General features: G+C 42.0%; 3 protein-coding genes across 4 annotated transcripts in view; 1 reads left to right on the top strand and 2 right to left on the bottom strand.

The window, feature by feature from the left end:
• The window catches only part of ARG2 (arginase 2), a 43,106-nt gene extending 39,357 nt beyond the window's left edge, over window positions 1–3,749 (bottom strand). Inside the window, exon 1 of the mRNA XM_030855305.3 lies at window positions 3,615–3,749. The gene's annotated coding sequence lies outside the window, so the exon portion shown is untranslated. The remainder of the gene's footprint in view (window positions 1–3,614) is intronic.
• A 75-nt stretch (window positions 3,750–3,824) lies between these two features.
• Window positions 3,825–12,121, top strand: PIGH (phosphatidylinositol glycan anchor biosynthesis class H). Of its 2 annotated transcripts, none has more exons than XM_060294937.1 (4): window positions 3,825–4,097; window positions 8,113–8,322; window positions 8,778–8,858; window positions 11,050–12,121. In XM_060294937.1, the coding sequence occupies exons 1-4, from the start codon at window positions 3,918–3,920 to the stop codon at window positions 11,140–11,142; spliced, it is 564 nt and encodes a 187-aa protein (XP_060150920.1). In that variant the 5' UTR covers window positions 3,825–3,917; the 3' UTR covers window positions 11,143–12,121. The 2 variants fall into 2 exon arrangements, with proteins under 2 accessions (XP_060150920.1, XP_030711177.1); XM_030855317.3 differs by having other exon boundaries at window positions 3,827–4,097; window positions 8,775–8,858.
• Window positions 12,058–14,050, bottom strand: part of PLEKHH1 (pleckstrin homology, MyTH4 and FERM domain containing H1) — a 51,850-nt gene continuing 49,857 nt past the window's right edge. The window contains exon 29 of the mRNA XM_030855303.3: window positions 12,058–13,936. Coding sequence (XP_030711163.2) covers window positions 13,775–13,936 — 162 coding nt within the window. The 3' untranslated portion in view covers window positions 12,058–13,774. The remainder of the gene's footprint in view (window positions 13,937–14,050) is intronic.

The following is a 14,050-nucleotide window of genomic DNA, read 5'->3' as shown; positions in this document are numbered from 1 at the left end:
TAATGATTGATCATGCCTACATGATGAAGCCTCTAAAAAAATTCCAAAAGTACGGGGTTTGGAGAGTGTCCAGATTGGTGAATCCTCCACATATCGGGAGGTTGATGCATGCCTACTCTACGGGGACAGAAACTCCTGCACTCAGGACCCTCCCAGACCTTGCCCTCTATATCTCTTCATCTGGCTATTCATCTGTATCATTTATCATATCCTTTATTAGATAATAAACTGGTAAACGTGTTTCCCTGAGTTTTGTGAGCTGTTCTAGCAAATAATTGAATCCAAGGGAGAGGAGGTCATGGGAACCTCTGACTTGTAGCCAAGAGGGGAGCAGTCTCATGGAACTGAGCCCTTAACTTGTGGGATCTGACACTGTCTCCAGGTAGACCGTGTCAGAATTGAGTTAAATTGTAGGATACCAAGCTGGTGTCACAGAGAATAATTGTCCTTGGTGTGCGACCCGCACCACCCCCCAGCTCCCGCCAACATTTGGTGTCAGACGTGTTATAAGTGTGGTAGCAGGGTGAGAATAAAGGAGAAACACAGGAGAAGACTGAGTTTTTTTAAAAACAGTTTCATATATATAATGTAATACCTAGAGCCACCACTAAAAAAGCTACATAAAGAGGTATATCCACACTACATAGATAAGCCAAAATGGAACTCTAACCAAGATGAAATGTGTAATATTTACCTTTTTTATGCAAAGTAAATTATTTCTTGATCAGTTTCACAAACTTGCAACAAGCTTTTTAGTTCTTTTTGTTGGCTTTTTAAAAACTGAAGTATAATTGGCAATATTTATCTTTTTAAAAGGCTATTTATTTGGAATTTCTTTTCACTTAGATGGGCCTTTACTTTTACAAGTAAGTGGTCCTAAAGAAGACCTACTCTCAGTTAACACAGTAGCAATAATCAGTAATGCTATATCATAAAAAAAGTAAATGGAATAAAAACTACAGTGTAAGACAGTATTTTTAGAAAAACTACTCAATCTGTAAGTGTAAGTACTAAAAGAAAGCTCTATAAAAGGGTTTTAAGAATCCAGCACGGGCCATAAAAATAAAAAGTTAACTGAATTCTTTGGCTTGATTTTTTTTCTTACTATTCATAGACTTCCAAGAAAAACTTCAGCAGTTGAAATAAGTACCCATTTTATTAAAAGTAGGTCAGATTAATCCTGTATATTGCCACCACAATGCTCAATGCATTCAAATATATTTCCTAGTTCTGTAGTCACAACTCTTTGGAAAGTGTATGCCCAGTTGTTCACCAATCATTTTTCTTTCCCCACTGGGCATACTGATAGACCATGCTTCCTGGCCTCCTTTGAAGTTAGGTACAGCCATGTTTATGAGTTCTGGCCAGTGGAATGCGGGTTGAAGACTTGGCCTTAAAACCCTCCCATGCATGATCCTCCATGCTTGCCCCTCATCTGTTAGCCAGATGTAGAGGATCCAATGGAGGGGACCCTGAGGAGGCCCCAGGGGATTGTGAAGCCACTAAATGGAAGGAGCCTGGGTCTCTGAATCACAACTTGGCAGAAATGATGGGTCATCTGACCACAAGCACCTAAGTGGAACTGTAGACAGACAATAAACAAACATTTATTGTGTTATGCCACTGACATTTTTTTAGTAGCAGTTAGCCTGCCTTGACAAATACAGAGTACATGTTTCTCATGCTTCCTTTCTCTGCTTCTCCACAACTGAATTCATGAGGGAATTAGCTGTGAGACTCCTTTAATGACCCTGCAAAAAGATATTACACCTCCTCGGAGAACCTTGCCAATTGCTAAGTCTAAGTTCTTTTCATCAGCCTGCCCTTCCTTGCTGTTATTTTCCACCGAATTTTTGAGGCTTGTGAATACTCTGAAGTCCAGCATTGAGAGACGAAAGAATCACTCCTTGCTGTGTTTACAGGGTCATGGGCATGAGAACTTGTTGCTTCATATCCCAGGCGGCATCTAAGTAAATAGCAAATACATAGATTTCCATTTCTACTGGGATGCCAAACTGCGTAATCGAGTTACCATGACACTGTGATCTGACAGAGCAAAGTGATTATAAAGACTTCAGAATTCTATTACCACACTATCTATCCCTAGAATGTGGTATTTAATATAATAATTTAATATTCAAAAAATTAAGTACTTTAAATATATTTAGGTGTCTTTTTTTCTTTCTATGACTCTAGAGTTGTGAAACTTCTGAGCCTGCACAGGTTCTTAACTTTTTTTGGTGCCACAGATCCTCTGTAAGTCCGGTAAACCTAATGGACCCCTTATCACAATAATGTTTTTAAATGAATAAAGTACATAGGATTTCAAAGAAAACCAACTGAATTAAAATACTGTTATCAAAATATTTAAAAAATGTCTTACGGTAATAGGTGTCTCTATTGACACATTAAATTAGAAGATCTAGTAGTTGGTCGAATAATTACTGCAATTTTGAAGTAGTGATGAGTGGAAATGACATTTTGAGATAATTATTGTGAGATAAAGATATCTGTGGTTTCTATCGGTGACAAAAATCACAAGTATTGCTAATACTAACTGGTTTGTTGCCTAATTCATAATCAAAAGAAATGTTAAATTTCAATTATAAGTTAATGAAACTAAAGATGAAACTCTGATTTTATCTGTGAAGTGCAAGTTAAGAACTCCAGGCCTGGTGGTTTCCCCAAAACATCAACCCTGTTTATCTCGGAGTAGTGGAAATACAGATGGTTTAAACATTTTCTTCTTTTCTGTATTTTTCAAATTTTCCACAATAAGCAAACATCACTTTTGCATGATATTTACAAAAACAAAAAGGGGTGTATTGCTTGGTAAGATTCAGGGTATAAAAATAAAATTGGAAAAACAACAATGCTTGAAGAAAATCCTTTAGGAAAAGTAAAAAAAGGAAAACAAAATCCTGGATGAAGATGGAGAAGCTGAACCTGACTTTCATCGGAACACAAAGTTGGTGAGGCCTTTATGCCATTTATCTTTATACACAAATTCTTTCATACACGATGCTGCCTCAGGGCTGAAGCACCATAACTCTTTTAACGGGCCACACAGGCACTCTTGGGCCACATCCCAAGTAAAAAGAAAAAGGGGAACCCACAGGTCACTAGTAGTCATGAGTTTAGTAATTTTATTATCCATCCATACCTTCTGCATCTTCCCCTCTTGCTAACCCTCCCAGCCAGGACTTGTCTGCCTTCTCAATGCTCTGCACAGTGGTCTGGGAGAGAAAACTAGACAGTGAAATCCAAACTCCCTACGGGCCCTATAAGACCCTCATGGATCTGGCCCCTACCTACCTCCCCAACTTCCAACTGCATTCCCCATGCGTCGGCCTCTCTGACCTTTTGATTCCTCCAATAAGCCAAACTTGTTCCAGCCTCGGGGGCTTTGTCTTTCCTGGTCCTCCTTCCCGGCAATTTCCTCCTCCAGAGCATCCCGAGACCAGTCTTGGCTCCTTATCCTTGGGGCTCTGATGTCTTTCCCCAGAGACTTTCCTTACTTGCCCATTGAAAGTCCCCAAGCAGCCCCTGCACTTAAAACTAGCTGGCACCGGAATCAAAGAATGAATGAATGAATGAGTGAAATGAACGAATACCTGCGGACTGCCTCCTTGGGGCGTACTCTGGCTTGGAAATCAAACTCAGTTTGTAGAGCGAAAGCACGTTAATAGCGGTTTTAACCTGTCCGCTCAGACGTTGGCCCCCCCACAAATCTCTGGAGGTCCGGGCGTGGAAAACCCAGAGAGCCTTGGGGGCTGTCGGCGCGAAACTGCGGCTGCGCGCAGCCTGGGGCGGGGCGTGGCCAACGCCGATGCGGGGAAGTGAGTCCAGAGCCGGCGAGAGGACGCTGGAGGGCGCGCTAGAGCGGCGCGGCCCGGCCTGGTGTGGGCGAGCCGGCCATGGAGGACGAGCAGAGCTTCTCAGATATTTGTGGCGGCCGCCTGGCCCTGCAGCGCCGCTTCTACTCCCCTTCCTGCCTGGAGTTCTGCCTCAGCTGCCCTCGGATCACCTTGCGTTCGCTCACCGCTGTCACCTGCAGCGTGTGGCTAGCGGCCTACGGACTCTTCACACTCTGCGAGGTAAGGCCTGCCGGCCTCTTCCCGCGATCTGAGTCGGGGTCTCGGGTTTGGAAGGGTCGTTGGGGCCTTAGGGTCGAGCCCAGACCTCTCGCCGGACCCTCCTGCGATCGTAGGGCCTGGAGGGCGGAAACTCGCTGGTTCTGGGGACGCCATTCCGCTGCTGGACAGCTCTCTTCCTTACGTTTAGTGAAGTTTGTGCTCCTGTACTTTATCCCCCTCCTGGGTCGCTGCTCTGCTCCGTGGTTCCACCCAGCATACATCCAGTCCTTGCAGGACAGCCTAAAACTTTAACTTCCATGTACTCTCCGTAGTACATGCTCATAGTAATTCAGTTCCAAGGTCCTCATCCATAACTTTCACCCCTCAGAGGAATCACTGCTAACAATACCTTTTACAGTCTTCTAGAAACTGTCTTTGCCACCATAAATCACAAGAATTGTGTGCAAGTTAATTGTTTGATAGTTCTTCCTAATCTCTCTTTTTCAAGGCAATCTAACCCCCCCCCCAAATCCCTTCCCCAACTTCACGTATTTTCTAAAGAATTGTGAAATTACGGAGAGGAGTGGTTTCTGTGCTCAATTTCCAGACTCATTCCTATTTTCTGAGCCTCAGTTTTCACATCTCTAAAATGGAATTAATATCTGCCACACCAACTTCACAGCATTGTGAGGGTCACATGTAGTAGCATTGTGACAGCCCTAAAATAAAAGGAATCATCCTAATTGCCCTTTTCAGGATGAATTTAGTTTCATATTTAGTGTCCTGTGTGGACTATATTATTTCAGGAGTGGTCTGACCAGAGCTGAAATACAGCAAGGCTATTTATTTCTATAATTTGGGTATTGTTTTCGATACTGCATCCATTTGCTTTTTTTTGCCATCAGAGCATATTTCAGAGCATGGTAATTTAGTAGTGTAGATATATGCAAAATATATGCCCTAATTTGTACCAAATTGTATCTAAAAGTTTGTTCATAAGTCAGTCAAAATGGTTAAGTTGCCAAGACAGTCCTTCCTCCTCCCCCCAGAAAGATTTCATATATAAAATAGTTGAATATCAATACTAGCCTGAGCTCTGGTCAGGTAGTCACGTGAGGAGGAGGGAACAGGTATTTATTAAATGCCCACTGAGTGCCAACTGCTTTACTGAATGCCTCATCTCAACCTTAGAAGAAAACCAAGACTCAGAAAGAGTAATAACTTATCCGAAGTGATAAAGCTAGTAAATGGCGTACGGGGGCTTCAAACCCAGGGCTGTCTGACTCTGAAACCATTTTTTTCCCACTATACCATGATGTCTCCTCATTGCAGGGGGCTTGCTTAGGCAAAATTTTTAAATAGAGGTTTGTGTTTACGCCAGCTCCCTTTTGTACTCACCTCTCTCATCCTGGTATATCCCACTTACCCTCAACAAATGTCCAGGGCTCGGTAACCTTATCTTCCTTTAAACTCCACTGCAACACTTCTTAAGGGCTCTGTGTACCAAAATTTCTTATCTTTCCTCCTATTCAAAACTACTAATTACTGAATCTCAGCTAGGATGAGAAGAAATCTGATGAAGGAATTCATTAAAACATGTGGCTAAACTTCAACCCAAAACGAATATTGAACTGTCAGATAGAATTTCAGAAAGAAAAATGAAGTATAGAAAATGCAGGGGTAATGAAGTTTGGGGCAGGGATTACTTTATAGAAAAGCTGATATGGATCAAATCCCCTAAGTATATACTGTTCTTCATCCCTTCTTTCCTCCCAGTTTTTGAATTCACAGTTCTATTAGAATTCTAGGTTTTTACCTTACTTATTCCAACCTGGAATGTCCTTCCCCCTTCCTTTTCTCAGCTAAGTATATTTGTCAATAACCACCACCTCCTCTGCACCAGTTAAATCCTGCTTCCTTGGAAGTCTTCTTAGGATATTCCTGTGTGCTTTAATGTCTCTCTTTCTGGCTTTCTCTCTCTCCCTTTTAATCCTGTCTTAGTCACTTCTAGTCAGAATCATAGTATTCTCCAAAAGGATTTTATATATGTTAATCTTGCCTCTAATAAATCTGTAAGGGCCAGAACTGAATTTTATCTCTCTATTCTTCCATAATGCTTATTCAGTTCACACGATGTACAAGACACTGTACTAGATACTAGACATTTAATTAGCTCAAAGTAGATATTTCTGGGTCATCAGAGACCCAGCACATAGATTTCTCCATCCTTCATTTGTTAATCAACAAATAATTTCCTAGCACAGAGGTCAGCAAACTTCTTTTTAAAAGGTCGACTAGTAAATATTTTAGGCTTTCAGGTCTCCGTCTCAGATTCTTCTGTTTCTTTTTCTCTCTTTTTATCAACCCTTTAAAAAATGTAAAAAACATTCTTAGCTTAAGGTGGACCAGACAAACACATATCACAGGCCCAAATAATTTTCAGACTCCTGATCTAACAGTTAACTATGTGTTATGTAGAAAGAAGTCGAAAGGTACTTTCAAGGAAAACCAGAGCTGGTCAGTAGTTAAAGCAGTAAACACAGATTTTATTCAGAAACTATTGCAATGGGAGAAAAGAGACTTAAGTATTGAATTGGGCTCAATTCTAAATATAGCAGGGACCAGTGGAAATGTATAGCTAAGGAGCAGGGTCAGGGGTCAGTGGATGGAAAATTACTAAAAAGAAACATCAGGGGTAAAGGGGGATTCTGGGTAAATTGATTTGACAGGATTCTGGCTGAAGGCAGGCCACGGTGATTAGATACCAAGGGTGAGGGTCTTCTTTAAACTCAGCAAGATTCTTGCTACAACTTGTTGAACAATGCAGGCCCAACAAGAATGGACACCAAGGTCTAGCACTTAGAAGAGCTTGACTAGAGTTAGGTCAAAGAGAGTATCTTGTCAGTAACAAAAATTAATAAAACACTTCCTATGCTCAAGGAATGACAGTCATAAATTAGTGAGTCTCTTGATTCTAGATCATCGATGATTTTTTTTCTGTGTCATCCTTCTAAATAGCCTTTTGGGAAAAAAAGGGAAAACAGTGCCACATGAAAGCAACATACCTTGATGGAAAGACACACTTCAACTTCAGAAATGTTAAAAGATTGTAGATGTGTCTTAGAATCAAAGAAGTAAATACCATTTTGGGGGCCCTTAACACATCAGTCATTTCATCTAGTCAGTCAACCTTAACACATTAGTCAGTCACAACCCAAAACAACTAAAAGAGCCCTAAATAGTAAGATCTTTATTATTTAACAAAACAAGAAGTCAGGACGAAGGAGGGCTCTAGAGGGCTTAAGAGGCTCTGTTGATTTTACTTTTTTCATCTTACTGCTCTTCCACCCTTGATGTACTCTACCTGTCCTCAGCCTAGCTTTCCACATGGTTTGGCAGAGGCCACGTAGTTGGTTTTCAGGCATCAAAACCTCAGGATGAAGGGGCCTTCTCTTCCTTAGATCTCTTTTTTGAGATGGACTTAGTTTTCCAGAAACCCCTCCAGCCGACTTCCCCTCACATCTCATTGGCTAGAGTTGTGTCATAGGTCCATTTCTGAACCAATCATTGGCAGGAGTGGGAACCAATCATGATTCCCTCCAACTTCTATTAGGAAGGAGGAGCGGCTGTTGAGTATTATCTGCTACACTGTGCTAAGCATTTTATTACTCTCCAGTCTGCGATTTTCCTACATATCTTACTGATGGAGCATGAGAAGAAAAGATCTGAGTCCTTAAGTTGCAATTTTGGAAGAAAAATCTCTGAAAGCGGTGTGATGCGTATTTTGCTGATGGAGGTTCACCTCCCGAGACCTATCCATTTGTTGTCTGGATGTATTTTATCATATGCTTTCGTAGCACTACAGAGCCCAAGTAAAAGTAGTTTCCTCTTCCTCCGTGCATGTTCTTCCCATCTGTTCACCTCACAACAGAACAAAGGCTTTTTTCCACAGTGCCTGGAGTTGACGTATTAAATAGCAGAGCTATATGTGGAGGACCACTTGGTAACCTTACCGCCTGTGTCTGGCTCTCTTCAGAACAGCATGATCCTCTCTGCTGCCATCTTCATCACTCTCTTAGGCCTGCTTGGTTACCTCCATTTTGTGAAGATTGATCACGAGACCCTGTTAATCATTGATTCCCTTGGCATCCAGATGACCTCATCCTACGCCTCAGGCAAAGAAAGCACCACCTTCATTGAGATGGGCCAGGTGAACGATGTTGTCATTAATGAGGCTATTTACATGGTAAGTACTTAAGTCATTACAGGCCTCTCTGGATGAGGCAGCGCATGGGGTATGCCTGGATCTAAGCTGAGTCTTAATGGGTAAAGTAACTGATGTCACAGAATTAAACTTGAGGGCTCTCTGTTCCAGTACCTGTAGTGTTTTCTTTTTGGCTGACATGTCCTTAAGCCATAAAAGTGAAACTTGTATTGAAAACATATGTCCTTTATTTTTAAAGAGATACTATAGGTTTTTATGGATAGGGAGTCAGCATTTCATCTTTATTTTCTAGCCCTGCTTCAAAGTCATCTCTGCTTGTTGTTTTGTCTTTTTTAATCTAAAGAATGAGAATATACTTCTCCCTCACTTCAAATGCATTCTTTTTCAAGTGTATGAAAAAGTTTTAAGCCTTCCCTTGAGAAAGAAAACTGAATTTTACTTAGATCTCTGCTATTTGGTTTATTTTCTTACAGCAGAAGGTGATTTACTACCTCTGCATTTTATTGAAGGATCCAATGGAACCACATGGGATATCCCAAGTAGTACCTCTCTTCCAGGTGAGCATAGAATACTTGTTTCTTCTGCAAAGAAATCCTCTACCTTTCCCCTCCTCTCTGCATATCCACGGCTTCTTATGTTCAGTAGGAATGTGAACTTCTGTTGTCAAGAGTATTTGAGGATACCTGAGGGGTATTTTTACTGAGAATTAGGATTTTAGTTATTTCAGAAATTCCTTTCTGAGGCAAATAAGGCTTTCAGAAATATTATGAATTTATACAAATTTTAGAGATAAAAACATATATAGCAACTTCTGCCTGTAGGTCATCATTCATCTGCTTTGACTCCGTCAGTCTGCCAATACGCGATTTTACATAGATATTACTGATCTATACAGACTTTTATACACTATTTTGTGTCTTGTTTTTTTATATATATACATTTATTTATCTATCTATCTATTTATTTATTTATGGCTGAGTTGGGTCTTTGTTGCTGTGCGCGGGCTTTCTCTAGTTGCGGTGAGCGGGGGCTACTCTTCATTGTGGTGCGTCGGCTTCTCATTGTTGTGGCTTCTCTTGTTGCGGAGCACGGGCTCTAGGCGCGCAGGCTTCAGTAGTTGTGGCACGTGGGCTCAGTAGTTGTGGCTTGCAGGCTCTAGAGCTCAGGCTCAGTAGCTGTGGCACATGGGCTTAGTTGCTCCGCGGCATGTGGGATCTTCCCGGGCCAGGGCTCAAACCCGTGTCCCTTGCGTTGGCAGGCAGATTCTCAACCACTGCGCCACCAGGGAAGCCCCCTTGCTTTTTTAATATACATATTTGCATGCATTTACAAAGGCCATTATACTTATTATTTAAAATAATTATATCATGTCAAATATCAGTTTATTTAGCTACCTCATTTACTAGCTTTTGAAATCATGTTCAGATTATTTTTTGTTTTTTTCTTACAAAAAACCACTTATACAAAGACGCAGACCTACTAGAGAATGGACTTGAGGATACGGGGAGGGGGAAGTGTAAGCTGGGACAAAGTGAGAGAGTGGCATGGACATATATACACTACCAAATGTAAAATAGAGAGCTAGAGGGAAGCAGCCGCATGGCACAGGGAGATCAGCTCAGTGCTTTGTGACCACCTAGAGGGGTGGGATAGGGAGGGTGGGAGGGAGGGAGACACAAGAGGGAAGAGATATGGGGACATATGTACATGTATAACTGATTCACTTTGTTATAAAGCAGAAACTAACACACCATTGTACAGCAATTATACTCCAATAAAGATGTTAAAAAATTTTTAAAAAACACAAAACTTATACAAACATGATTATAATCAATTATTTTATAGGTATGTAAAGTATTTACGTATGCAGTTAACTCTGCCTCACTGCCCTTCCTTTTTCAAAGGATTTAAGGAAGCTAAGCTAAAATTCTTTTGCATTATAGTTCAAAATTATTTTATTAAAGCTTATGAATAGTTTCATAGATTTTAATCATGTTTGAGATTTGGCTCCAGAGATTGGACAAACTTACCATACTTTTGTGAATTTGTACTTGTTTTCCTGTAGTCTTGGCTAACAGTGGGTTTAGCTATTTTTTAGTTTAGTATGTAGGGAAAGGAATTTAGAGTTATTAAATTTGTGTCTCTTTAAATGACAAAGAGACTTTTCATATTTCCTTGTAAGTGCTACCTATCAGTATTTTCTGTTTTAAACTATCCATCTCCTCTATTAGTCAAGTAGATACTAGATAGTGATTATGCATTGTAACAATTTATATATTTTGGGTAGCAAACTGTTATGAAATATGCTTTCCCCATATATTTTTCCCATTCTGTGGCTTTTCTTTTCATTTGGTTGTATTATATTTCATTATACAAAATAATTTTCAATATTTACATATTAAACCGCCCTTCCTGTCTCTGGGAACTGTTTCGCAGCTTGTGATACTTCCCAAGAGGGTCTGTCCTTGTTACTCTTCTTGCTTTGTCTTAGGTGGAGGTCATGAAATTTAGATTAAAAACTGTCTTTCGAGCTCCTGCTTCCACAGTTCACAGGCTGGGATGTGGGCCTGGTTAGGGATTCCTCCTAGGAAAATGCTGTGAGGCCTGAACTTCTGCCACTCTGAAGCCCACACCTGTACCATTTAGACTCCCTGGTCGTAGGTGAGAGATTGAGGTTGCACATGGACACAATACCACTAAGCACTTTACATTCATCTTGTTTCTGCATTTCTCCCCTTTGGAATTCAGAGTGCCAAGCCCCGGCTGGACTGCTTGATTGAAGTGTACAGAAGCTGCCAGGACATCCTGGCACACCAGAAAGCCACATCAACGAGCCCGTGAGTCCCAGCGTTTAGAAGGCCAGTATTGTCTTCCAGAGGAGATGACTCCTAAGCCACAGTGGCCGGTTTATTTTCTGTATTTTAAACCATCAAGTGGGCACAGTCCTAGGAACCAGTATGGATGCGGTGGATCTCAGAGCCGTAGAGCAGGTGCCTGGAAGCCTAACTTACTGTGTGGTGTTGAGCAAAGTACTTATGTGTATTTTAGTGTTCCCCCTGTAAGATTTCGTTTACCACCTGAGGGGAGACCTGGAAACAGTATGTCAGGAGTAATGTTGACGAAGAGCACTTTGTGATATTCCTAAGCACGTTCAAGTTTACTTTTTGTTGAAATTTGTAGAGCAAGACAATGGGAAACTGACATCAGATCTCTTGAGAAAGATAATTTTCAACTGCACAGTACCCCTGTATAAAAGCTAAGAGAAAAAGCAAGCCCTTCAGGGGCTGGTCAGTAGGAAGAAATGTCCTACAAAAGACTAGTCTCTGTCCACCTAGCTCCTGTGTTCTGTACAGGGTTAATTTATGGTGATTCTCTTAATAAACAGATCTCCTTCCAAAACATACACAATTGCTTGGTTCAGACAGCTGCTTTTTATTGACAAACACGATCATGGCATTTCAGTCACGGGTGTCTAGCACATTAATACTCTTGTTACTCAGCATTGTCTATGGTTTCAAAAACTTCTTTTGCCAAGAGGGGTGAGATAAAAGGCCAGACAGAAATTTGACTTTGGTTTCCAGACATGTTAAAGAAGGATAAACATACATACTGTAGAAGCCTTTGTTTATAAGGCAGTTTCTTTTATATAAAATTAATAAACTAAGGGAGGATTCCTGAAAGGTTGGGAAGAAGACAGGGCGGGGGAAATAGCTTGACCCCCAAATTCAATATGAACACAGCTCCATTCTTGCTTACTTTTTCTTTGGGATTTTTTTTTTTTTTTAACTCCTGGCCAGATGATAATTCCTTATTTGCCTTAGACACACTCAAGATATTACAAAACCAGAGCTGTAACTTCTGCCTTTTATACCAGCCCTGGAGGGGTTATTCAGGAGCCTGTGGGACATGTGACATGTGACTTGGTCGAGGTAGAAATGTCTCAGCTAAATCCCAAATGCTGGGGGAAAGGCAGGAACAGAAATGGGAGGCAGCTATGAAATTGCCAGCCTGGCAAGGTCAAGTTCGTTTAAAAAAGGTAGACACTCTGATGCGCTGCTTTTTTCATCATGCTTGTCAGTTTAATGGGTGAGAGAGGGGAAGCTTACAGCAGCTGAGGTGTTCAGATAAACTAGTTCCAGCCTTGCAGTTTTCACAGTGTGCAACACACACACACTTTGCTGGGGTTAAAGGCTTGGTTCTTGGATGCTATTGCTAAACCCATATAGTTTGTTTGGCACTTTATCGAAAAATGATAAGACTGCCTTAGAGCTATGAAATAAAACTCAGTTTCCTCAATGTTGGAAAATCAGAGTATAAATGAACTCTTTCGTCTTTTTTTTTTTTTTTTTCCTGTTAAGGGAGGGTGGAGACAAGATCATCTCTGCATCCAACAGAAGGTCTCACTCGGGGATGGGGGCATATTGGCATCGTCAGGAAGACAAAAGGTGAAAGATACTTTCAACTGATGCTCTCAGGCTAGGACAGATAACGCATATGTGCGTCTGCCCTCAAACATTCCCAGCGCAAGTTCGCCAGAAGTCTTAAGGAGCAAATCCAGGCCCATGGGCCTGCAGGGGTGTCTTCTGTTTCTGACTCATCTTTGGTGGCCTCACAGAGCAGCAAAACGCAGAATGCATTTGCTTGGTTTTTCAAAGAGCAGGGGGACAAGCGACGACCACCTTCTCCTACAGTAGTAAGCACAGCCTTCACTGAGCCCTGTCCAGTTGTTAAAATGAGACAGGGAGAGGTCAGGTTGGACCTAGCCCCTGCCCTTGCCTGTACCCAGTTGGGCTGACGGTCCAGTGTGAGGGAGAACAGCTTCAGTCTCAGGCGAATAGCGCCTTGTCCTGCAGAGACAGGTGCCGCTGCCCCAGAAGGGCACCGCCAATGCCTCCTCGTTCGCACCAGGGGAAGGGGAAAGGTGAGTCTCCTCCTTTTTCTCCAGCCCTGCCAACACCTTTCCCATATGGGAAAGGAAGTCCAGTCTTAGTGAGTTCTAAGCTTTTGTTGGAGTTCAGGTGAATTGGAAATTCTAGTCCTTCCCTGTTCAGGGATGTCGGGAAAACTTCAAGTATAAACCCCTGCGTGAGGACCATACACAACATAAACATATTAGTCTCCCTGAGAGTAGCAGTGCAGGAAATTCTGACTTACAGCACTGATGCCCTCAGTAACCAGTAACAGTGGGCCATCCCTATCTGTGTCTAGAACTGGGCAGCATCCAGAGCTCAGTATTCTTATGAAAACAAAGTGGTTTTTATACTGGGTCTGGATTTTTAAAGGTTGGCCCTGAAACATTATAAGGCACCTAGAGAGTAAAGGCTTCATGGACACTGAAATACACATTTCACAGAACAACTGGGGCAGGCTGCAGGGGGCTGTTAGACCCATCACAGTAGTATCGCACCCGAGGATACATCTCTCTAATCCCAGAGGCACCAGGTGGTGGTGGGGAAAGGGGTAGGAGGAATATTCACAGCAACGTTGGCCCCTTGGCAGCACATGGAACAGAAGCAAAGAACTGTCGTCCATCCAGTTCCCATGGCTGGCAGGCAGCAGGCGGGTTGGGGGGTGGGTCCACGGTTGTGGAGCAGTGGTTCATGTAGCTGGCCATGATGAAGGTCACCTCTGCAATCTAAGGAGAGAAAGAGAAACAAAGGAATTGAACACTGGCTTTGGCTTGAATCCTGGCTCTCTCACTCACTAGCTGTTGCACTGGTTATATAAGCTTCCTGGGCTTCAGTTTGTC

Source organism: Globicephala melas, chromosome 2, assembly GCF_963455315.2.
Source record: "Globicephala melas chromosome 2, mGloMel1.2, whole genome shotgun sequence".
Lineage (NCBI taxonomy): Eukaryota > Metazoa > Chordata > Mammalia > Artiodactyla > Delphinidae > Globicephala > Globicephala melas.
This window is presented reverse-complemented; position numbering and strand designations above follow the sequence as displayed.